Source organism: Helicoverpa armigera, chromosome 1, assembly GCF_030705265.1.
Source record: "Helicoverpa armigera isolate CAAS_96S chromosome 1, ASM3070526v1, whole genome shotgun sequence".
NCBI lineage: Eukaryota > Metazoa > Arthropoda > Insecta > Lepidoptera > Noctuidae > Helicoverpa > Helicoverpa armigera.
In genome coordinates this window covers 889,823-910,346 of record NC_087120.1, presented here as the reverse complement: position 1 = coordinate 910,346, position 20,524 = coordinate 889,823, and the positions used below count along the sequence as shown (strand labels likewise).

Sequence of the window (20,524 nt, the reverse complement as noted above, 5' to 3'; positions counted from 1 at the left end):
GCCCCAATAACCACGTACCCCATTAATAAAGATAATCAACATTACATTTAAGTAACCGTTTTTACTACAACGAAATATTCAGATGATGATGATGATGATGAACATTCAACTCTGACACGCAAGGGGCTAAAAACATTACTAGTGGAGCATCTACGAAAGTTAAGCCATTATTATGTAAGAAGACAGAAGGTAAACTGCAGGTACTTGATAACAATCTCTAGCAGACGGCACTAATAAGAAAGAAAATATCTCTGTCGTGCAGTTCTCTGTAATATCTTTGCACATTGCCTTCTCTTGTGTGAGCTAGAGCTTGTTATCTTGTTCTTACTGTATTTCTACGTCTTGTCCTACTGCCAAAGCGACTGACTGAACAATGGCGAATGTATCCTCTTGTGTGTATGTATATGTATCTTTTTGTTGAACATTTGTTTTCCTTTTTGCGTCATTTATTCCTTCCTTTCAGGGCCGACTCATCGAACGAAGCGCCCGTGGCCAATGGACTGACCGAATTCGGAGAGGTAAGCGAATTTCAACCTTATTGTTTGTGTAGTAGGAGCTATGCGATGCTATGCTGTTGTTAATGTGGAAGGATGAAAATGTCGATTTGTTTAGTAAGGTATGTGGGAATTATGTGTGGTCGAGGAGAAAGGATGCGTGCCAGCCCTGTGTATACACTACGTATAGCCCTATATGTAACTTAGGTTATATAATATATTGGCAGCCCTAACGACAGTACTTCATTACCGATTTAAAGGTACTTAGACCACTCCGGTACATAAGTTATGGAATATATTTTAATACATTCGCCGCTCCAAAGTTTCAGATAGCTCATAACAGTTTTAGTAGCAAAAGATGGTCCCACGAACTATTTTAATATTCCGTATTGTAATTTTATTATTAAAGTGAGAGCATTAAGCTCTTGCTCGTTCCCGCAACTTTGTCTGCGTTCGTCTAATAAGTAATACCGTGTACTGAGAATTATGAATTCTGTATGTACGTCTCATCGTATATTAAATTCTTGTCATGACAAAAATAGAAAGTGCTCAAAATGTTCCATAATTTTCTCATGGAAATCTCCTATTAAATTCATCGCTGACACCATTTTAAAATAGCTTTAAGCTAAAATAGACTAAAACCAGTCTCTCCAAAGCCGATCGTCTATTCGCGAAACCTTTCTGGAAATTCATGTTAATGCATGATATTTTCAACACGAAGCCAGTTCGGCAGATCATTAGATTTCTATTTTCCTCACCTCCGTCGTCTGGCCCCATTTCATCAATTTCTGAACGTTCCACACTAATATTAGATATTAGGTGAAACGCGTTCCATTGTGAATTAGTTAGCTCTTTTTATTGGACTTTAAGCGATGGTTAGATGAAGTTATTCTTTGGGGACTATTACTATTATATCATGTTCATTTAATAAGCGTGTTAATAAAAAGACTTAATTGATCTAAAGAAAACAGCATATAAATGCCGTGAACTAAAATATTTCGAACACAATCGTATTTTGCTTACAACAATTTTTTTTAAGTTTAAATATTCATTTATTACCCTAACGGGGCCCACTTTATAGGTTCTTCAAACCGAACAAACAGATGTGTCGTTGGCGAGCTTATAGCGCCACTTCTTGATTTTAATCTTAGTTAAACAAAAATATTTTGATTTTCAAACAACAAAAATAAAATAAAACTTAAAACGAAACACATAAAAGTCTAACATCATCTCAAAAGCAAGATAACATCGCACTCAAAACCGAGTAACATCGCGTCCAATCTTATTTCTCATAAACCATCAACCCGGTCCTTCGCTTCACTTAAAGTCGCCATTTTCCGCAGCCTTCAGAAAATTGAAATATAATCACAGGCCTGTCAGTTCTTCTCATTAGCATGTTATTAAATTGTCCTGGCAACATCGCTTCAAAGTCAAATGAATGGCCCTTTTGGCACTTCGAGTCTTGGTCTTGGTCCTACCAAGGAGAACAAAATGATTAGTGGAGATGTCGTAACGCAAAATCTCCTACGAAAGTAGCGCGACCAAATGTTCGGGGAACGGGCAACGTTACTAACGTTGCCCTCATGCGCATTCTATGAAATCCACCCTTTGTTCACAAAATTAAAATCACCAATTTTTGACAAATTGGTTTTGATTTGCGAAGGCTTCGTTGGCTCTATTAATTAATCACGCCTACCGTACGCTACGCACGTACCTTGCTTGGCATACAAGAAGGCGCCTATCCTACCTTATGGCATCTCCGCTATATTTCCTTCCTCCGTGCTTAGAACCAAGGCTGGGTGGTAGACATCTTTGTGAGCGCATGTAAGCTGGGCTCACTTTGATGATTTAGGCGGTCATTCGTGTAATTAGAAACGAATCCTCTTGTTTCTTATTGCTGTTATTGTGCTAGGGTTGCTGTGAAGTACTTACTGAAAGTAAATCAGACGTTTTTTTTTTTAAATTACAAAGTAGATACAAATATAACTTTAAAGTAACGAAAGAATGTGAGCTTAGTTTCAAAAGAAAATTTACTTCGAAATAACAAAATGTATAAATAATATTATAAAAGCTAAAGTAACTCTGTCTGTGTGTCTGGTTTTCACTGAAAAACTATTGAACCGATTTAAATAGGCACACAGCCAGTCTAGACCTAGAGAAAGTACATAGGCTTGTTTTTAAATTGACGCACCAAGAAATTCCCTCGGAACACATGTGGAACCGCCGGCAGAACCACCTATTCAATAAATTCCATATTAATATAATAATAAGCCATATTAATAAAAATATATATACTTATATTTTAGATGTATGGCTTGTTATTTTTTTTCCAGTATTTTTGAAACTGCCTACCTGACTTCCTCGACACCTTGGTTTGACTGCTATATTACTGATATAAGTCGTACAAGGAAGCTAAATGCAGCTACCATAACAAATATCATGAACGTTGTGACATCCCTACGATAGAATTTGGGAAGATGAATGTGTTGGCAGACACTCGTGATGAATGGCCTCAATTACACTGATAGTTAATCGATTATCACGCTATACTCTAGAATTAATACGATACTGTATTAACAGATGCAAAAGCACGTTTTTGAACGTCATTTACAAAAGACAGCCCCTTAAATTTTCACCCTTCATCACTTCTTACGTGTTTTTGCTGGGTAGAAGAAATAGGTGTAGCGGAAATCATGACAACTTTATGTACTATGAATAGATTACGTATTGTATCTAAACCTTTCTCACGAATTAATCGTTATACTAGTGATTACCGCATGAAAATCTAGTACTTTAAGAGTTTATCGAGAAAAGGCCTGGGCAAAGAACTCTGTTTTGTTCCTTAATGATAAAAAATGCCAAATGAATCTGAAATTTTAAAAGATTTTCGTATTTCAATTGTTTGGCAGAAAATAGACTAGTGTGATAGCTGTGCGCTGTTAAAAAGTTAAATTTTAATAATGTAGTAATGGCTGGAAATCTAGAAACAGAACTGCTGAATGAAAATTTCTTTTGAAAGTTTCATGTTCCACTTGAAGCGCTCGCTGAATAGGAAAGTTTAAATAATTGCGATTTCTGCACCTGGAATGCAAGCCTTGCTAGGTACTTTGATCCTTAAGATAATAATGGTGGATTTCTACAACGCATCTCTCCGTTGATTTGGGATTAGATATTAAATGATGTAGCTCCACAAAAATTGTGTCTTTAATTTTCTAATCGCAAAATAACGGATAAGGTAGGTTGTAGAAATTGGAACTACATAATTAGTTGAGCATACAAGGTGACCCTTCAAGTATGAATCAAAACTTACAGCATTCATAATGCCAGAAGCTAACTTTTTACCTTAATATTTTTACGCGATGCAAGAAACAACAACTTAAGTATTCAAATAGTGCTGCTAGATTAAAAAATCACATTGAACTGACTGATATTCAACATCAATTTTTTATCTGAAAAAGATTCCACGTAAACGTGCCAACAAAGTAACATAAAAATTACTTCAGTACACATCAATCACTGTTAAAAAATAAAAGTATTCCTATCCCATTAATATTGACAGCATGCAACGATATTCAAATTGAGTTAAAACTACCAATCAACACGAAATTTCGCATAAGGGTCGTTCCACACGATCTATATTCCGCAGCGACTCCGACGTGTATCCTATCTGCGATTCATTACAGTCGCATGAATAGCATCGCGTCTGAATCCAGTCGCAGATTTAATATACGCGAGAAGCAATATGAGTGAGAAACGTAAATTTATAAATTGCCTAGTTTGAGTACGATCTTATTTTCTTCTGCTTGACTAGGAAATAAGATGATTGTAGAATATCAGACTTTTCGTACTGGCGGATTTTCCACTCAGGTTTTTCGCGCGACACCGCTCGGTTTTAACTTTATTTTTGTACCGACAGTTGTCAATGTTTCGCTGTAAGAAGGAAAATGGTGATGTGTGAAACGAGCATGCCTGGTGAAGAATGCAATGTTTTGTTATCTTTGTGGTATCCTATAGTGGTATGTTATCTATTAATGATTCATTTTGACAATCATGATGTCGAATGTTGACTCTTCTGTTGCTGGCGGCTGGCGTTTAAATAAAGTTAGAAATAAACCTTTTTATCTGCCAATAAACAGTCATCCCTATTACAGGTAGTAATAATTTGTGTAAATTTATAAACCTTCAAAAAATATTGCAAGCCTAACAAAATTACACCAATATACTTTAAAGCAAACTAAAGTTTACAAGCGAAATCATAATGTTTATTTTCACAGAACAACTTTAAAGAGTACTGATTCGTTTGTTCACAGAAAGTGGTGAAGGAGATGAACCGGTTGGGCATGATAGTGGACTTGTCGCACGTGGGGGAGAACACCACCAGGGCTGCCATCAGGCTCTCCAGGGCTCCCGTGGTCTTCAGCCATTCATCTGTCTACAGTCTCTGCAACCATAAGCGTAACATTCCTGATGACATCATCCAATCTCTGGTAAGTATTCATGGCTTTCAATGGAAATAACTAGTGAGTTTGTTTATCAGACTTTCTGGGTTCTGACTTACACATCACGACTGCCAAAGATGTTAAAATGACAGCCTAGACTTACCCATTTCATGTGCCTTCCGAAATACAACGGCTTGTCATGACAAGGTGGTGACTACATGCACAAACCAACCAAGCCGATTGTTGATTAACTTTATCATTGATTAACCCGATGTTAAGTTTGTATTTATAAAATGAAATTCACATAAATATACAATTGCAGGAAGAAAATGGCGGGATCATCATGGTGAACTTCTTCCCCGACTTTGTGAAGTGCGCGCCCAACGCCACGATCTCTGACGTCGCCGGTAAGTGGGCCCAAGTTGTGCCAGTCCTAGTTACACTGCGTTACGCGTCCACCCTATCAAACAGACTGAATTTTAGAATGTTAATAAATAAACATCCAAACTTTTACATGTCCGTCCAACCATGAAACTATTTGATCGAAATATTTTGCATTCAATCGACGATCAAAAATATATCATAAAATTTTTATAGCATAACTTTATTTCAATCGCTTTGTGATTATTTCCATTTTACTGAACTGAGTCAATATTCCACCACATTCAGTGAAATACAACACAAAACATGACTTGAAACGATATTTTATTAAATTAAAAGAAGAAAAGGACTTCCTTAGAACTTTATTGATCCGTTATCATTACAACACATCCAGCGAGTTTCTGAGAATGCTCAGATTACTGGCGGTCTCCATTTTCTATATGACAGTGGATGCAAAAAATAATCACTCAGAAGTAAAACATTTAAGAGTTGGAGGCGGCGAGGATGTTGAAGACGGAGAATATCCTTTCGTAGTTGTGGTGGCCTACATCAAGGATCTAGATCATAAGTGGTGCTCAGCCGCAATGCTGTCCCCCGACTGGGCAGTCACTGCCGCCTATCCATTCTATGACGATGAACATGTCATGGGCGAAGATTTCTTCGACAATCTAGCTGTTTGGTACGGCAATTTCACCACATCGCCAGTCAAAACGAAACTTTACTCGCGAGTGCGCAAAATTATTATCCATCCAGATTTTTATTCGGACCCATTTCACAGGCCGTCTTCGGATCACAATATAGCGTTGCTGCATGTTAAAGATAAAATAGACTTAATTACTTACGGTATGATAGCAACCAAGCAGGATCTGATCGGGAAGTCTGTGACGTTTGTCGGAGGAGGGCCGACGCGGCCCGATCAGATGTACGACCTCACTGCAGCACTGTACGAACCCTTACAGGCTGCTAAGGCTGTTATTCAAAAGTGTTACGAAAACCTGCTATTTACTAAAATACCAAAGTTGTGTGTCGATAACCATGCCGGGGGTACGACGACATACCAATGGGACGTGGGCTGTCCCCTTCTACTAGACGATCACACGATCCTGGGAGTTCTGACTGACTATTCGGAAGATATAACTGTGTTTCTACCGTTGCATGTCTACAGTCCCTGGATTGAGGAAACTATGCGCATGACAGCAGTAGCTGACAAGGTGGTCCCGTTGGTACCTGATTATACCTGATAAAGAGAATCATTGACTTCTGTAAATATGTGTGGTGTGCATGAAATCATACAAGATCTTGTATTTGTAGAATTAAACATGATAAGTATGGTGTATATTTGCATTAAATCAAGTTTATATTAAACGAGAGTGCTGCTATGAACAATCTATTACATTTAAATGTATTTATCAATATATTTGTTCAACTGGATTGAGAGCTAATTAACGGCCCCTTACACTGCAAATTGAACTATCGGCTGATAGAAAGATGAAGATGAAGCTGATAAGGTAATCGTGAATCCAAAACAATGTATACTGAGCCGCGAAACTTCGGTCGCGTACTTTAGGCGCACTAAGTTCTTCATGTAGATTGAAAACAAACCGAAGAAAATAGGAAACGAAGAAAAATATTCAAATGTACATATATATCAGCTGATATAATCTCTGAAACTTTCAGCATAATAGAGAGATAAATCATAGTATGCATGTATTACCTATAAAACTCGCGTCGCGATATGTAGGCATATCTCTTATGATTTATTTATCCTGAACTGTCTGACTGTGTAGCTGAGACTTTATTATGTTTTTAACTTTTGTAAGTTCGTCCTTGTAGCACAGCATTAATACTTTGGGCACTAACTTTATACTTATATTAAATGAAGTTTTTAATCGCTAACACTATTTTGTGTGTAGAGTACTAATCTCCTTTCCAAATTACATCTCGATCGGTTTATCCATTTTAGGGTGAAAGCCTTACAAATTAGCTTCGACAAGAAACGATCAGACAGAGATACATTTTAATATAGATTGAGAGCAGAATCAAAATACCGGTCGATAAAAAATTGTACAAGTATGATTTTAAGAATAATCGGGCACTGCTTGTAATGTCATCAAAACTAATCCAACGAAACAAGAACAAGCAGTAGTTAATCGAAGGTCAAAAAATATGTCACATTACCAATGACATTGTCATATTTACCTCGACCCAAAACATATAAATTATTCTTACAATTGTGAGAGTAACTCCGTCACTAATTAATGGTCCAAGGACAACGCGATGTCATAAATTCTGCCGATACAGCCGTAAATATTACTCAGGCTCAATTTATTGTATTATATTCGCGTGATGTATGGGGATTACCTATAGAAATACTTTATGTAAGACGAAGGTACCACGGTCAGTTTGGCCTTAGAGATTCATAGTACTTTACATAAGGTAACAAGGTCATAAAACGAAATTTGTAGGTATTAATTCTGCGTTTAAGATAAAAGCAAATATTTACGAAAAAAGACAACCGACTTTTAAAAACACTGAAAATCTAAACAAAACTACTTTTACATACAATTTTTTTCTAGAATTCAGTGTCTGGATAAAATTACAGTTCATTTGCCACTGACTTCTCGAGCGATGTAGGATGTACACTGATGACTCTTTTTACGAAGTCGGTTAAAAAGACACCATTGCATTACATTCTAATACAGACATTAAAAAGCTTTCCCATATCCTGCTTTTATTACCACCCATCTGAGGTTAACAGTCTAAGTTACGTGTTTCAACGATGTATACATATAAACTTTACTCTTTTATGTCCGGTTCTGAAACCGGAGGTACTGTGTTCTCCGTCCGACTGGACTGTCGTCAGTCCGGCTAGATTGCCGTCCGTCCGGCTACTTGAAACTAACTGTGTTATGAAATCTCTTCAATAATCCATCCGTTTTGGTTTTAGGTCTTCCCCCCCCCCTCATTTATATACCTATATAATGGAAATAAGCATTAAAAATGACTTTTGCAATAGCTACTTATATATTTTATCAAAACATAAACCCAACTACGTAAACAATGTTATTTGCATAAAATTAAATTATAAAATGCAACATTCAATGCAACATTCAATCAAATTTTCCCAAATATTACAAGGTACGAGAGACGGAATTCAAAATAGCGAAGTAATATTGCAATGCCGATAAAATTCATGCGTTGAAACTCTAACTTAAAATTTATATTCGCAAAATTCCGGCAGAAACTTCAGCCATATTTTACTAATACATTGTGTATGACAACGTATGGTGCCTCGAAATAAATATTATGGTTTTATGTAACTCGAAAGTACTGGATACAATACATAAGCTTCTTGAAAGAATTCTTTCTTATAATAACTCCACAAAAAAATTATACTTTTGGGTTCCGTAGCAAAGGGTAAAACTTGGCCTTAAGACTAATTTCGATGTCCGTCTGACCATCATGTAGGGCTCAATTATTAATAAAAAACTAACAATCCCTTAAACAATATACGCATTCGATACGCTATCAGAGCAACATAAAAATTACCAAATGTGCAACATATTTTACCAATAATTTCTTTGAATGAAATACAGTCTGTTAATTAAGCATCGGAAAATATTATTGGAGTTTCCATTTCATAGATAAAATGGTACTCAGCTGCCGGCGAAGCCGCGAGGCCCAATTAGTATATTTTTCTCCATAAGCCTTTTTCCTCTTAAAAATAAAACAAAACACCGTCACATTATTATAAAATAAAATGTCAATAAAATGGGAGCCAATAAAATTTATTTTTGACATCTATTGAACAGTTAAGCCAGCAAATAGACCTCAAACAATATTTCACTAACATTCATACTTAGCGCTTCCGCACACTACACTGTATATTAATAATAATATTTATTTGCCTTAACAGTCGGCCGACAGTTAGTTCAGTATTTTTTTCTTTCGTAGATCTTTGTAATGTGCATTCATCTTTATACTGATTTATTATCCCAAACAAACTGTCAGTCGACTAAAAGTTTGCAGTGTGCGAGAGGTTTGAATATTATACATATTCAAATATAATTATATAGCACATTGTTCAACAGTAATTCAACATAATTATTTCAACTTTGGGAATGAAAAGAAACCACAATAAGTAGTTCGTTTTATTAAATACATTTCTATTCATGCGCTACGCATAATTTTAAAAAATGTTTGTGATTTAAATAAATAAAAACTATTTTTTGTGTACATTTTTGCTTTGTACCTAAACGCTCGAATCAAACACTTGTACATCTAACCGTGTGAAAACAAAACTATTTTTACATAACACACGAAAACAGAAACACCTAAAATTGTAACACATCGCCAAAATCAAATACAACAGGCCAAAATACAGCGGAATATTTCGAGTACCAATCAAACACATACGTTGTGAAATTCCACTGTGTTTCAGATTGAAGCAAACTATTTTTGATTAGGTATCTGCAAGGAATAAGGAAATATGAGCGGAGATGCCATAACGCAGGTAGGTCAGACGCCTTCTTGTAGGTCAAATACGTACGGTGGGCATGACCAAAACGAATAGTTCTTGGAGACATCTGTCAACGACTTTTGGTATTACAAAAAATGATCGGGTCCAAAGAGGGCGTGTTTTCGAAGACAGTAACATTCCTCGCCGGCACGCTCGCATTTCGGCGCGCTACTTTCTTAGGAGATTTTCCGTTATGGCACCTCTGCTATTCATTTTGTTCTCCATGGGTGTATGGCATGGGCTCTTGACATGGAATATGTCCAGTTAGTGGAATTACGCAGCCTGTGGGAGTTGTATTAAAATGATTAGTGAAGCCCTTTCAATTTGGACGTCAAGTGGCGTCATGCTAAATTAGATATTAGTTTGAGCGACGTGCTTCAATCGGCAATGGAATATGCAGACATTCCTTATGACATATTGGCGTATGTAGGATATTTAATGAATATGGGATGCAGTGCATTTTAATGTTGACATTGTTTATTCAGTAATTACTGTTTTTTTAATACTGAGTTTAAGGATGGAATTCAAATAAAAGAAGGAGCGCTCATTTTATACCCTTACATCATTTTCATTATTTTAAGAATAACAGCGTAGGAATGCTTTGAGTCTGATATTTCATGTGGATAGATAATGCTGCTAAAGAATGCTCTAGTTACTTATTCCTTTGATCTAAATTCAGCATGTAGCTGGAGTAAGTTACATAACATGCGCAAGTGACGAGAGCATACTTATCTAGGCTACAAATACCTTTATCACAATGTACCACGCAGACTTAGTTGCCTCTCAGTCGCAGTACTATCAAGACATAAATCATGTTTATTTACCCAGGTGCGGGACGAGATGCGCACAAACGGAGTGGAGCCTGAGGAACACCCTGACTCACCCAATGACAACGGAAATTGCACCAGCAATGCTTTCTACACCGAATATGTGTAAATTGCCCGCAATGTAACGCGACTGCCGATTTTCAACTCTGTTTCTAGTAGTTAGGGTTGGTATTTGAGTGGGGGGATGCACGTCAATCAAATTAGATTGTGTTTTGTTTACAATAGTGGAGACTTGGATTTTGAGGTGCGTTTTGAAAGCTAGCTGCTGACTGCAACTGCCGACTGTACTTACAACAACTGCAAGAAATCGGTCGATATCTGAGGGTGACTGCACGTACTGCAGCCGCTTCGATCCAAAACGGTTTCATGTACAAACAAACCGGTAGTGCAGCTGCGGTCGATTTCATGCAGTCGCGGCATGTGCGGTCGGCAGTTGCAGTCGAAAGCTAGTACTCAAAACGTACCTTTAAAGAATTATCAATAAAACAAATGAATTTTCTAGTACAGAATACAATACGTATGGTTGGTATTCGAATTCAATTGAGTTGTAAAGACAAAGCGTGTGACGCTCCAACCGAGTGTATAATCGAGTGTATCAATCGTGTGACGCAAATGTGTTTGCTCCGCCAACTGTGAGCCATTGAAGATTCCTGCCGTCTCTGATACTCCGCCATCTGTTCGCGTTTACACTTGCTTGACTTTTTATGTAAGAAACTTTTAAAAATATTCAACAAAATGTAACTTAATTCACCCGCTTAATTTGAGGTAACTACTTACGAAATAGTAACCAATATCTAAGTCGATATTACTAACAAGTTTGATCAAAATCTATCCATTAGTTCTAACGTAAAAATAGCGAACCTAAACTAATGCATTCATAATAATAAAAAGATTTTGAATTAATACCTTTCGCGGCTAATCTATCAAAATTGGATTTATCCAATTTGCAAAATGGATAAAATACAGGTGCCATCGCAATCCGCTTAAATCTATTAAAGCCGGCGCCAAACTAATTCAATAGCTCACTGAATCAAATAAGTTTGTATTCCTAGCTAGACTTGGAATTAACATGTTTTACTCGAACTTTCTGCACTACACTGTCTTTCAGGAACTGTAGTCAGTGCCCCGGGGTACTCAAAACTAACCAATTACGACCACGGAATGCACTAAAAATGCTCATTTTACACACAATTTCCACTTATCTACAGCATAGAATTTTGTTTGTTCTACAGCAGTGAGCTAACATAATTGCAAATATACATCGAGGTCGCGTTCGATGTACCAGACACTTGTATTTCGGCTACAATTACACAGCTGTCAAATTCAATTGGCAATCCGATAGCACTACATCAATTTGAAATTCGAATACCAAATGAAATTATTTCGCGTAACGTTCGCGTCTTATTTGATTTGTGTCCCTGTAAATATAAAAATACATCTGCTCAAATTGTTAGTCAAATTACGGCTCGTTGAAAGCTGGGAATGATGTTTTATATAGAAATGTTGTATGGAAATGTGCAGTCGCGTCCGATACCGACCGGACCGAGAGTTCATCCGACAGTTTGATTCCAATTGATGTGTTACATGATAAATGTCTGTGTACCAGCCACTGTTCACACTTGCTCAGTTTGTTTACTTTTTTGCACCTGAAGTGTAATGACGACAATGCGAATATTTGCTTATGAATATAAATGATTCAGGTTGTGTTAAATTCAATAATAAATTTTGCAATTTTAATATTGTATATGCGAATTACGGAATATGTTCGACATATGATAACAACAGATTACGTTGTGTAATTAAAAGCTTGGAGAATTAATGAAATGTAAATTAATATGATTAAAATTATGGCTGGACAAGTGTGAGCAGCCTTTTAACCGATGACGTTAATCGTCAATATGTGTGTGTTAAGTTATTTATTCAAGGAACTATCGTCGTATTTCATAAGCGACTATTTATAAAACACTCGTTGTGCCAGCGTTTCCCCCGCTTTCCTAGGAGCATACATCACACATACAAAATTTCACGTTTATGATAGGTATTAGTAAGATCAACATGAAAGTATACTACAGCCTCATAACAATTGTCTTCTTTGCCCAGCCAATTGACTTTACTTCAGCACGATTGAAGATAAAACCGTTAGAACTTCTCGCACTACTGGCTGCAGTTGCGGAATACAGTTCAAAGTTTATAAATTCATCGCAGTAGTTCCGAGCTCAGTGGGATCCAGCTATGATGTCCGCCGGCCTGAGATAATTAGACCAATAAACTGTGAATAACTACTGACATTCTACCGGTATTAAGAGTTTTGTTGCCTAACTTTAGTCTCGAAGATATTCTTGAGTTGTTATTGGTGACCAGGTAAATTCGTTTCTAAATTTTTGAGTGGGAAAAGTTAATTGAAAAGCCAATTATGTCACTTCTCCTATAAGTCAATAGTAAAATCATTGGAATATAAATTGCTGTAAAATATTTTAATTGCAAAATGGGCAAAACGTTTCCCAATAAACTGAACGGCTTTTTCAGTCGAAATTCGTTCCGAATAAATAAATATAAAGTCGTTTGCACTTTTAATTTTAACAGCTCAATAAATCTTGGTTCTGTTTCAGTAAGCATGTCCAATTTCAATTATTCGGAATCATAGCGTTTGTGCGGAAGGCAATTTTGTGCTAAACTATTCACAATTAATTATGTCGAAAGATTTATTCAATTACACGAGCTGTTTCGCGTGCCACATTTAGGCACAAAATGTCGAATGTCCGACACGTGTTGGCCGGCTTCTGACACTGCTATTAGTAAGGTTAATTCGACCTGAAATATTGTATTTGTAACCGTCATTCCCAAATGAAAATACGCTGTTATTTCAACAGACCGATATTTTCCATGGCCCTTATGAAGTCCTCTTTCATCTCAATTTTTAATCTAACCAAACGATTAAAGTTTAAGCCGGGAGGGTAACTTTGCGTTCGTCGGCGACAACTTGACTACACCAATATCAGACGGTGCCAAGTAACTTTGCCGCGAGATTTAACAAGCAAGAGAGAACATCTTTGTGACTACGTAACGGTGAACTTGTGTGTATCTTTTTACCATCAAAGGGAATATTATCGAACCTATCAAAACTTTACTCTTTAGATGAGAGTTAGCGTCGTTACAGAAATAAGTACACGTAATGCGGAAGGCACTAGCGGATTTTCTGCTCAGTTTGTTTAAGTATATTAACAACCGATGGTTATAACGATCGCACGTGAAATCGTGTGGCAGCTTTTCTGTCGCTCGGAATATATCAGCCTTAGAACAACCGAGCGGAAAATCCGCTAGTGTGAAAGTTCTGTTACTGTTTATTATCACTAGTTGCGAGTCTTATCGCCAAGGAACGCAAATGCAAGCTGAATTTTACACCTCCATCGTAATATATGTTATGCGACATTATGAGATACGACGATAGTTTATAGGTGGTAACTGATAGATAATCAAAATATATAATGTAATAAACGTTGTAGCTGCATGGTAGGTGTATTGTTGTGAACTGTGCACTTCTTCCTTCTTCACAACTGAGTAGATTTCGTTCACATATCATTCTCTGTCCTGACTGCTCCCGGCAATACAAGCGCTGCCTCCCTTCCGCGCTCTTCCAGTGTTGCATTGCCGCGGGCCACTTAGATAGACTACTCGAAATTGGAATTAAATGGAAGGTTCTAGCGAGAGAAACTAAATTAACTGGGTAATTAGAGAAAAATAATAAAAAAATATTTGTTAAGTGATTAAACCCTGCAGCTCACTCGATAAGAAAAAAAAAATGACTATTTTTGGTCTGCATCATGGCAATATTTCAATGGTAGATAAGGTGACACCACATTTACATAACACGCAGTGTGTTACCAACACTTCAATAAAATTGAACACGATCATTCCGATTTAATTATGACAAACGTGCACATACACATAACATTTGGCATATGGGAGTCAGCTTCGTCAGTTTAGCTAGGTGCAGCTGAGTACTAGTTTATTCTTTGGAAACAACTCAATGTATATTAAGTTAGAAGTATTTTATAATTGAAAAATTCCCACCCTCGAAACCGCGGAAAGAAAATGTCCAATTTCCTTGTTCCTAATTACCGAATGCGCTACCAACCTCCGAAAATATGTCTGTCATGGCAACAGCACACTCACACACTGACGTTGCTGTATGCATTGTCTTAGTGTGTGTGTCTGTGAGTGTAATCAGGTGACTCAGCACCACTGAGAGGGGGGGGGGAAGACATGGCCTTAATTATTAATTCTTCCTTCTTGGTATGGGGCTCGTGATCTTCTATATAATTCTTATACATATATTGTTATAATACATATATTGGTATAACTAGCTTTAGCTGTTTCACTAGCTCTAGTGGAACTATTTACCGCGCCCAGATAACAAGTAGTCCTTATATTATTTTGACATCTAATTACTGTCAATTTTCATTAAACTCCATTCGGTAGTTTTAGCGTGATCGGGTAAAAAGTGGTATATATATGTTATTCTGGCATAAAGGTTCTACATATTAGAGCTAAGTTTCATCAAAATAACTTCAGTAGATTTGCAAAAAAAAAAATTACACATGTAAATATTATTATGTAAGAAACTGTGCCACACGTATCTCCACATAGACTTATGTTGACAGTAAAAGACCATGAGATAACTAAGACACAAAAAACAAAACATCAATTTAAAAACACAACCAGCATGAAAAACAACATTTTCCCTAGAAATAAAAACAGTAGGTTTTCCAGCAGTCCAGCGGCAGCCATGCAAATACAGTCTGTCTCCCGAGACCTGTCAACTTGTACGATTGATTGCAGCGACGACCGACGCGACCGACGCGACCGACGCGACCGACGCGACCGACGCGGCCGACGCGACCGACGCGTTATTGCTTTACGTCAAACTGCTACGTGATTTTGGAAAAACCTTTTTGAAAAACTTCTGTTGGGGAATTTTTGATTTTGGTTGAGTTTGATCTTGCTGATAAAGTTTTCTACCCTTGATACAGTTGAGGTAAACATCTGTTTTGTTACATCTTTAAGTAGACTAAATATAATCAACTTCAGGTAACTAGATTGAGAAGGTGTCAAAAAGGCTGTCACTCATTTAAATCACTGACACTCAGATGCATTCAGTGAGAATAGAAGAAATCAAATGTTGTTTTTTTTTTCATAAAATATAATTACACGACAAAAACCAATCTCTTCAATTTCCTCCCATGTTTCTTCCACAAGACATAAATTAGCTTTTCTTCACAGTCTTACAAAGACCTTAGAAAAAATAATTAATAAGGTTTCAAAGTAACTTAGAAATTGATAGCCTCCATTGATTAACTTGCACAAAGGGGCGGAAGAAAGCTCTCAAAGAAGATCGTAGCGTTCGTAGCACGTAATGAGCTACGCCGTAGCAAGCGCGTAGCACTTTGAACCAGTCGTAGTTCGTAGTTAGAAGATTACTGTTCGTTCGTGTAATTAATTACGTTGCAACTGTTAGTAGCTGGTTTACTGAATAGGGGAATTGTGTGCAATTTATTTAAATGTTATTTAGTCTCTTTTGTAGTGTTCAAAACGTAGAACCAGAATCCAGAAATTACATGAATTATAAAAATAATTTGAATTTTCTGTCAATAGTCTAAGTCCCGTTGTGTCTCACAAAAAGTTCTTTTTCTATATCCATCAAATCCATAAAAAATACAAAAATCAAATAGAAACAGTCCAACGAAACCAATATAACAATTACAAAAGTGAGTTACAGTGCAAAGTTAAAAGTTAACTATTCCATCAACAGCTCGTTTGTTAGGTGTGATAGGAATGTTACACGCTCAGTTTACTTGCAAGCATATGTGGGATCTAAAATTTGAAATACTAATGTCTTCTGGAACCACTGAGCTGGTCTGCTGTTAGGACACGAAGATAGGAGACGTAACCCTGAACTGCCTTTTAGTAAACCCATCGAGTTTGGGCTCGTTTAATTTGTCTTGACTAGTTTTCTTCATGTTTCTAATTGACGAGAACCTAATGCTGGAAATGGGATGTGGCAGATGAAACCCTAGAATGGTATATAACCCTGGATCAACAAAGGTCCATCTTTATTGTTTCTCAATCTGTGCAATTCTCCCAGAGCCAGTTTGTCATGAGGATTGTTAAACAGGATAGCTCTTTGATTTTATCTAGCCAAACATAAGAAATGGCAATAAAAGTTGATTATCTGTAAAATCTGATTTTTTATGCAATAAATGTGAAAAAGTGCCCATCCCTCCCCTACCTCCCCTAAAGTATGAAATGACATTACGAATCGAAGTGAAATGCGAGTTGTTGATCGAATTTTATAGAATCGCAGGACAGGAGGTAGTTACAAACTCACTAACTGCGCTTTCATATTAGTAACGATACTTTGTAAGACTTACTCCAACATTAAGTAGAGATTCACTACTCTTTCAACCGACTTATAAAATGAAGGTGTTTGTGAAGTGAAATTCGGTTATCCGTCGCAATGCCTTCATCTATCACGATTTTAAACTTAAAGTACTGAACTGCTCTAAATTAAATTGGGTGCACAGATAGCCTAGAGACTGCGACTGATAATATAAAGATACTTTTTATCCGGATTCTGGAAGTAGTTAAAGAGAGACGCGGGTGAAACCATGGGGAACAGCTAGTAATATATAATTTAATCTATGCCCCCACCATCATACTCCTGCCCTTGGCCTGGTTTAAAGGTTATTGAAATATTATACCTGCACTGATCGGTACCTACCCGTACAGGTTTGTCTGTACCGGAAACCTGTTTCTTTATGTAAGCGCCCTAGCTTTGATCGATTCAATACGTCTTCTTTTTCTATACTTCTCTGTCTGACGTCATTTCACAATATCTATTTTCACTCATCTTAGGCCAAAACTCACCGACAACAATACCAACAGTTTTCTTACAGAAACTAAGCCAAAACAGCGCGGATCGGTCGATCATAAAAAGTTAAGCAACGCTTGGCGAGGTCGGTCCGTGGATGGGTGACGATCTTGTTATAACGTGTTCTCCGGCTGTTGTTTGAACATCTTTGACAGTCGTTACGGGTAGTCAGAATAGGCAGTCGCTCCTTGTAAGAAGACTCTGGCACTCAGCTGCATTCGGTTAAACTGGAAGTCGATTTCAACAGAATTGGAGGAAGGCTAGGCAGATGCTGATGAACTATTTACTTTGAAAATTAAACTTGAAAATTCATAGTAAACAATTGTTTTAAGAAAACCATCGTTTATGTTATCAGTAAACTTGGGCCACATAATACAACTATTCTTATCTCATTGTATATTCCGAGCATATATCAAGTAAGTAGGAGCATAGCAACGTTGAGTCGCCAAGTGTGACAGCCACTAAGACTGCACTTACGGTGCAACTTGCAGTCCCACTATATTGAGGATACTGCACTTATGTGGCGAGCACTGAATATAGAGCAATGGCTTATAATAGCATTGGACAAGATATACGAAGTTTTGGTAGTGATACTACGGTAAGCAGTTTTTATAAGTGTTTTTCATGAGTGCATAAGAAGTGGTCAAGTTAGTGATCCCACACACGTTAGTTAGTGAGTCGATAATAATCTGATCTGCTCATATATCATAATAATTATAACAAGTAATCAAGGTATCAGATGGACTGAACAGTTAGGTTGGATTCACGTTTATCTTCACCCACAGTCCGCGCCCTATGGTGGCCATGTATCAGCCACCCTGCCAAGCTCACCACGTCTGCTGCGGGCGGGGAGAACAGTATCTACTAACTCTGCACACACGAGGTATTAAAGACGTAACTTCCTACAAGCAAAGTTATTTGACAGAAACAGAACCTAGAAACTATACAGAAATATACAACTATACATATACATCAGTGTGAACTAATTAATAAACTTACTGCACATTCAACAATCAAAATTGAACTAACAACTACTAATTATCTGCAAAAGCTATACAAAAGCCAGCGGGCTCGATTACACCCGCAGTCATTTGGGAACATGTCCTAACTTGTTCAGTGACGCTATGTGGCAACTTTACACAACTCGGAATAACTAAACAGACATGTTGAACAGCTTTCTTCTTTAGTGGTTTGTTCCGAGTCGCGCTTTTACAGTTGTAGTCGTTAGCTCTCCTATTTGGTTTCCGAGGTAATCATGAGTTTGTTAACAACACTTTCAAATCTGAAATAATTGTGAGGGAGGCAGATAGGACCTTAAACCCGTGGCTAAGTCAAAACATAAGTTCATAAGGTAAAGCAACTCTTGACGCGGTTCATGGATGGGTGACCAACTTGTCATGACGAGGTCTTCCGTGTACGTCACGATAAATTGGTGGGTCCCGGCAGTTCAACATCATTGGCAGTCATCACAGGCAGACCAGCTCGGCAGTATGGCAAACTATCTTGCCAAGAGAAAACGGGTTGTCGCAGAAGCAGAGTTGTGGAAGTCAGGCACAGTCGCTCCATGTAGGCTGTAGGACCACCCCTACATAGTTTACGAAATAAGGTTCTAGCCAAGAACTATTTCACTTGTTCAACGTGTCACAATCTGTTCAGTCTTTTTTTATTTGGGTAAAATGTCTACATCATTTCTTAAACCCAAGGCTATCTGTGTACAGAACATTTAAATCAGTATGTAGTTTAGGTGTGAAAGCATGACAGACAAACATTATTCCATCTATTGTTCCTATAGATGGACACATATCACACACACCACGCACGTATCACAAACATGCAAGTAAACAGTAGCTACTAATATATGTAGGCCGTCTGTCTGTTTGTTCAGCTCAGACAATCATCTTTATGTAAACACAAGTCGTGTGCGTACCTTACACAGCAATGGGATAGTCGCCATCTTGTTGCTGAGTTTGTTGCAACAGGCTTTTGTTTCAACTGTCCTTTGTTGCAACAATAGGTACCTTATGTTTAGAACTACCCCTCGGACTAAAAGTCTTAGCTCGACTGCTGTGTTCGGATTTCGGGTACGGTTCCCAGGTTAAAGGTTGGGTTTTAAGAAACTTTGACGAAATAGCCCAGAGTCTGGAATTTGGTGATTGATACACCCGTGCATAGAAGAGCCCGTAAATGTCGGTCCTGGACCTGATCACTCTTCGGTCGAGTCGGATTGCCGTCCCATCAGCCATATGGGTGAGTGTACCAGTGTCCAAGCAAATGCAGCAAGTTGATCACCTTGGAGACAACAGCTGCTGTGGCCGATAATCTGTCTGGACTACAATAAATTAAAATAAGGATAAACAGAAAGACGTCTATCGAGGAGACGTTAAAAGGGTCGTTCGTCTTTAGAAATAAGTAAAAATCTTAAAGTTAATATATAAAAGACATCGGGATCGCCTCGTTGGACAAAATAAAAAGTTAAAGGGCTTCTCTTTTATATTCATGCTAAGCTATGCACATGAAAAGGTATTATTGTTAAGCGTCAAATTCAAAACAGTATGGACTGGATAAAACTAGTTTTGGAGCTAAAGAGCCCTCGAGTTCGCGAAGTATTTTTATTCAAGAACTAATATAGTCAGACAACAAATTATTTTTTAAATAGTTTTTTGATTCGACCAACAACTGAGTGAATGTGCATGCCTAACGAAATGTCAGGTTTGCTTTATTTGAATATAGTGAACCATATCAAAAACTAATTTAGAAAGAACTCCCCGGTTGCTATGGCAACAGGACCATTTCATGGTATCTCGGCGCTTAAAATAACTTACTCTGAAAAGCCCGTAGACTACTTAATTCTGGTCTACGGTAGCACTTAAATTTTTGTTAATTACTTGTTATTAAGGCAAACCAACAACATATTTACAAAACAAGAATAATTGCTT

General features: G+C 37.4%; 1 protein-coding gene and 1 long non-coding RNA gene across 2 annotated transcripts; both read left to right on the top strand.

Annotated features, from left to right (window-relative positions):
- The first annotated feature begins 369 nt into the window (after positions 1-369).
- On the top strand, positions 370-5,385 carry LOC135118222 (uncharacterized). The gene is made up of 3 exons (XR_010277706.1): positions 370-518; positions 4,805-4,981; positions 5,256-5,385. It is a non-coding gene; the product is annotated as an uncharacterized LOC135118222 (long non-coding RNA).
- Positions 5,386-5,754: 369 nt separating this feature from the next.
- Positions 5,755-10,769, top strand: LOC135117474 (suppressor of tumorigenicity 14 protein homolog). Its single transcript, XM_064036798.1, has 2 exons — positions 5,755-6,537; positions 10,662-10,769. The coding sequence occupies exons 1-2, from the start codon at positions 5,755-5,757 to the stop codon at positions 10,767-10,769; spliced, it is 891 nt and encodes a 296-aa protein (XP_063892868.1).
- The last annotated feature ends 9,755 nt before the right edge of the window (positions 10,770-20,524 follow it).

Bases quoted from the DNA above. Each gene is read 5' to 3' on its own strand.
- LOC135117474 (XM_064036798.1), top strand. From the start codon at position 5,755: ATGACAGTGGATGCAAAAAATAATCACTCAGAAGTAAAACATTTAAGA. The intron at 6,538-10,661 runs GTACCTGATTAT...TTATTTACCCAG, and splicing joins CTGACAAGGTGGTCCCGTTG to GTGCGGGACGAGATGCGCAC.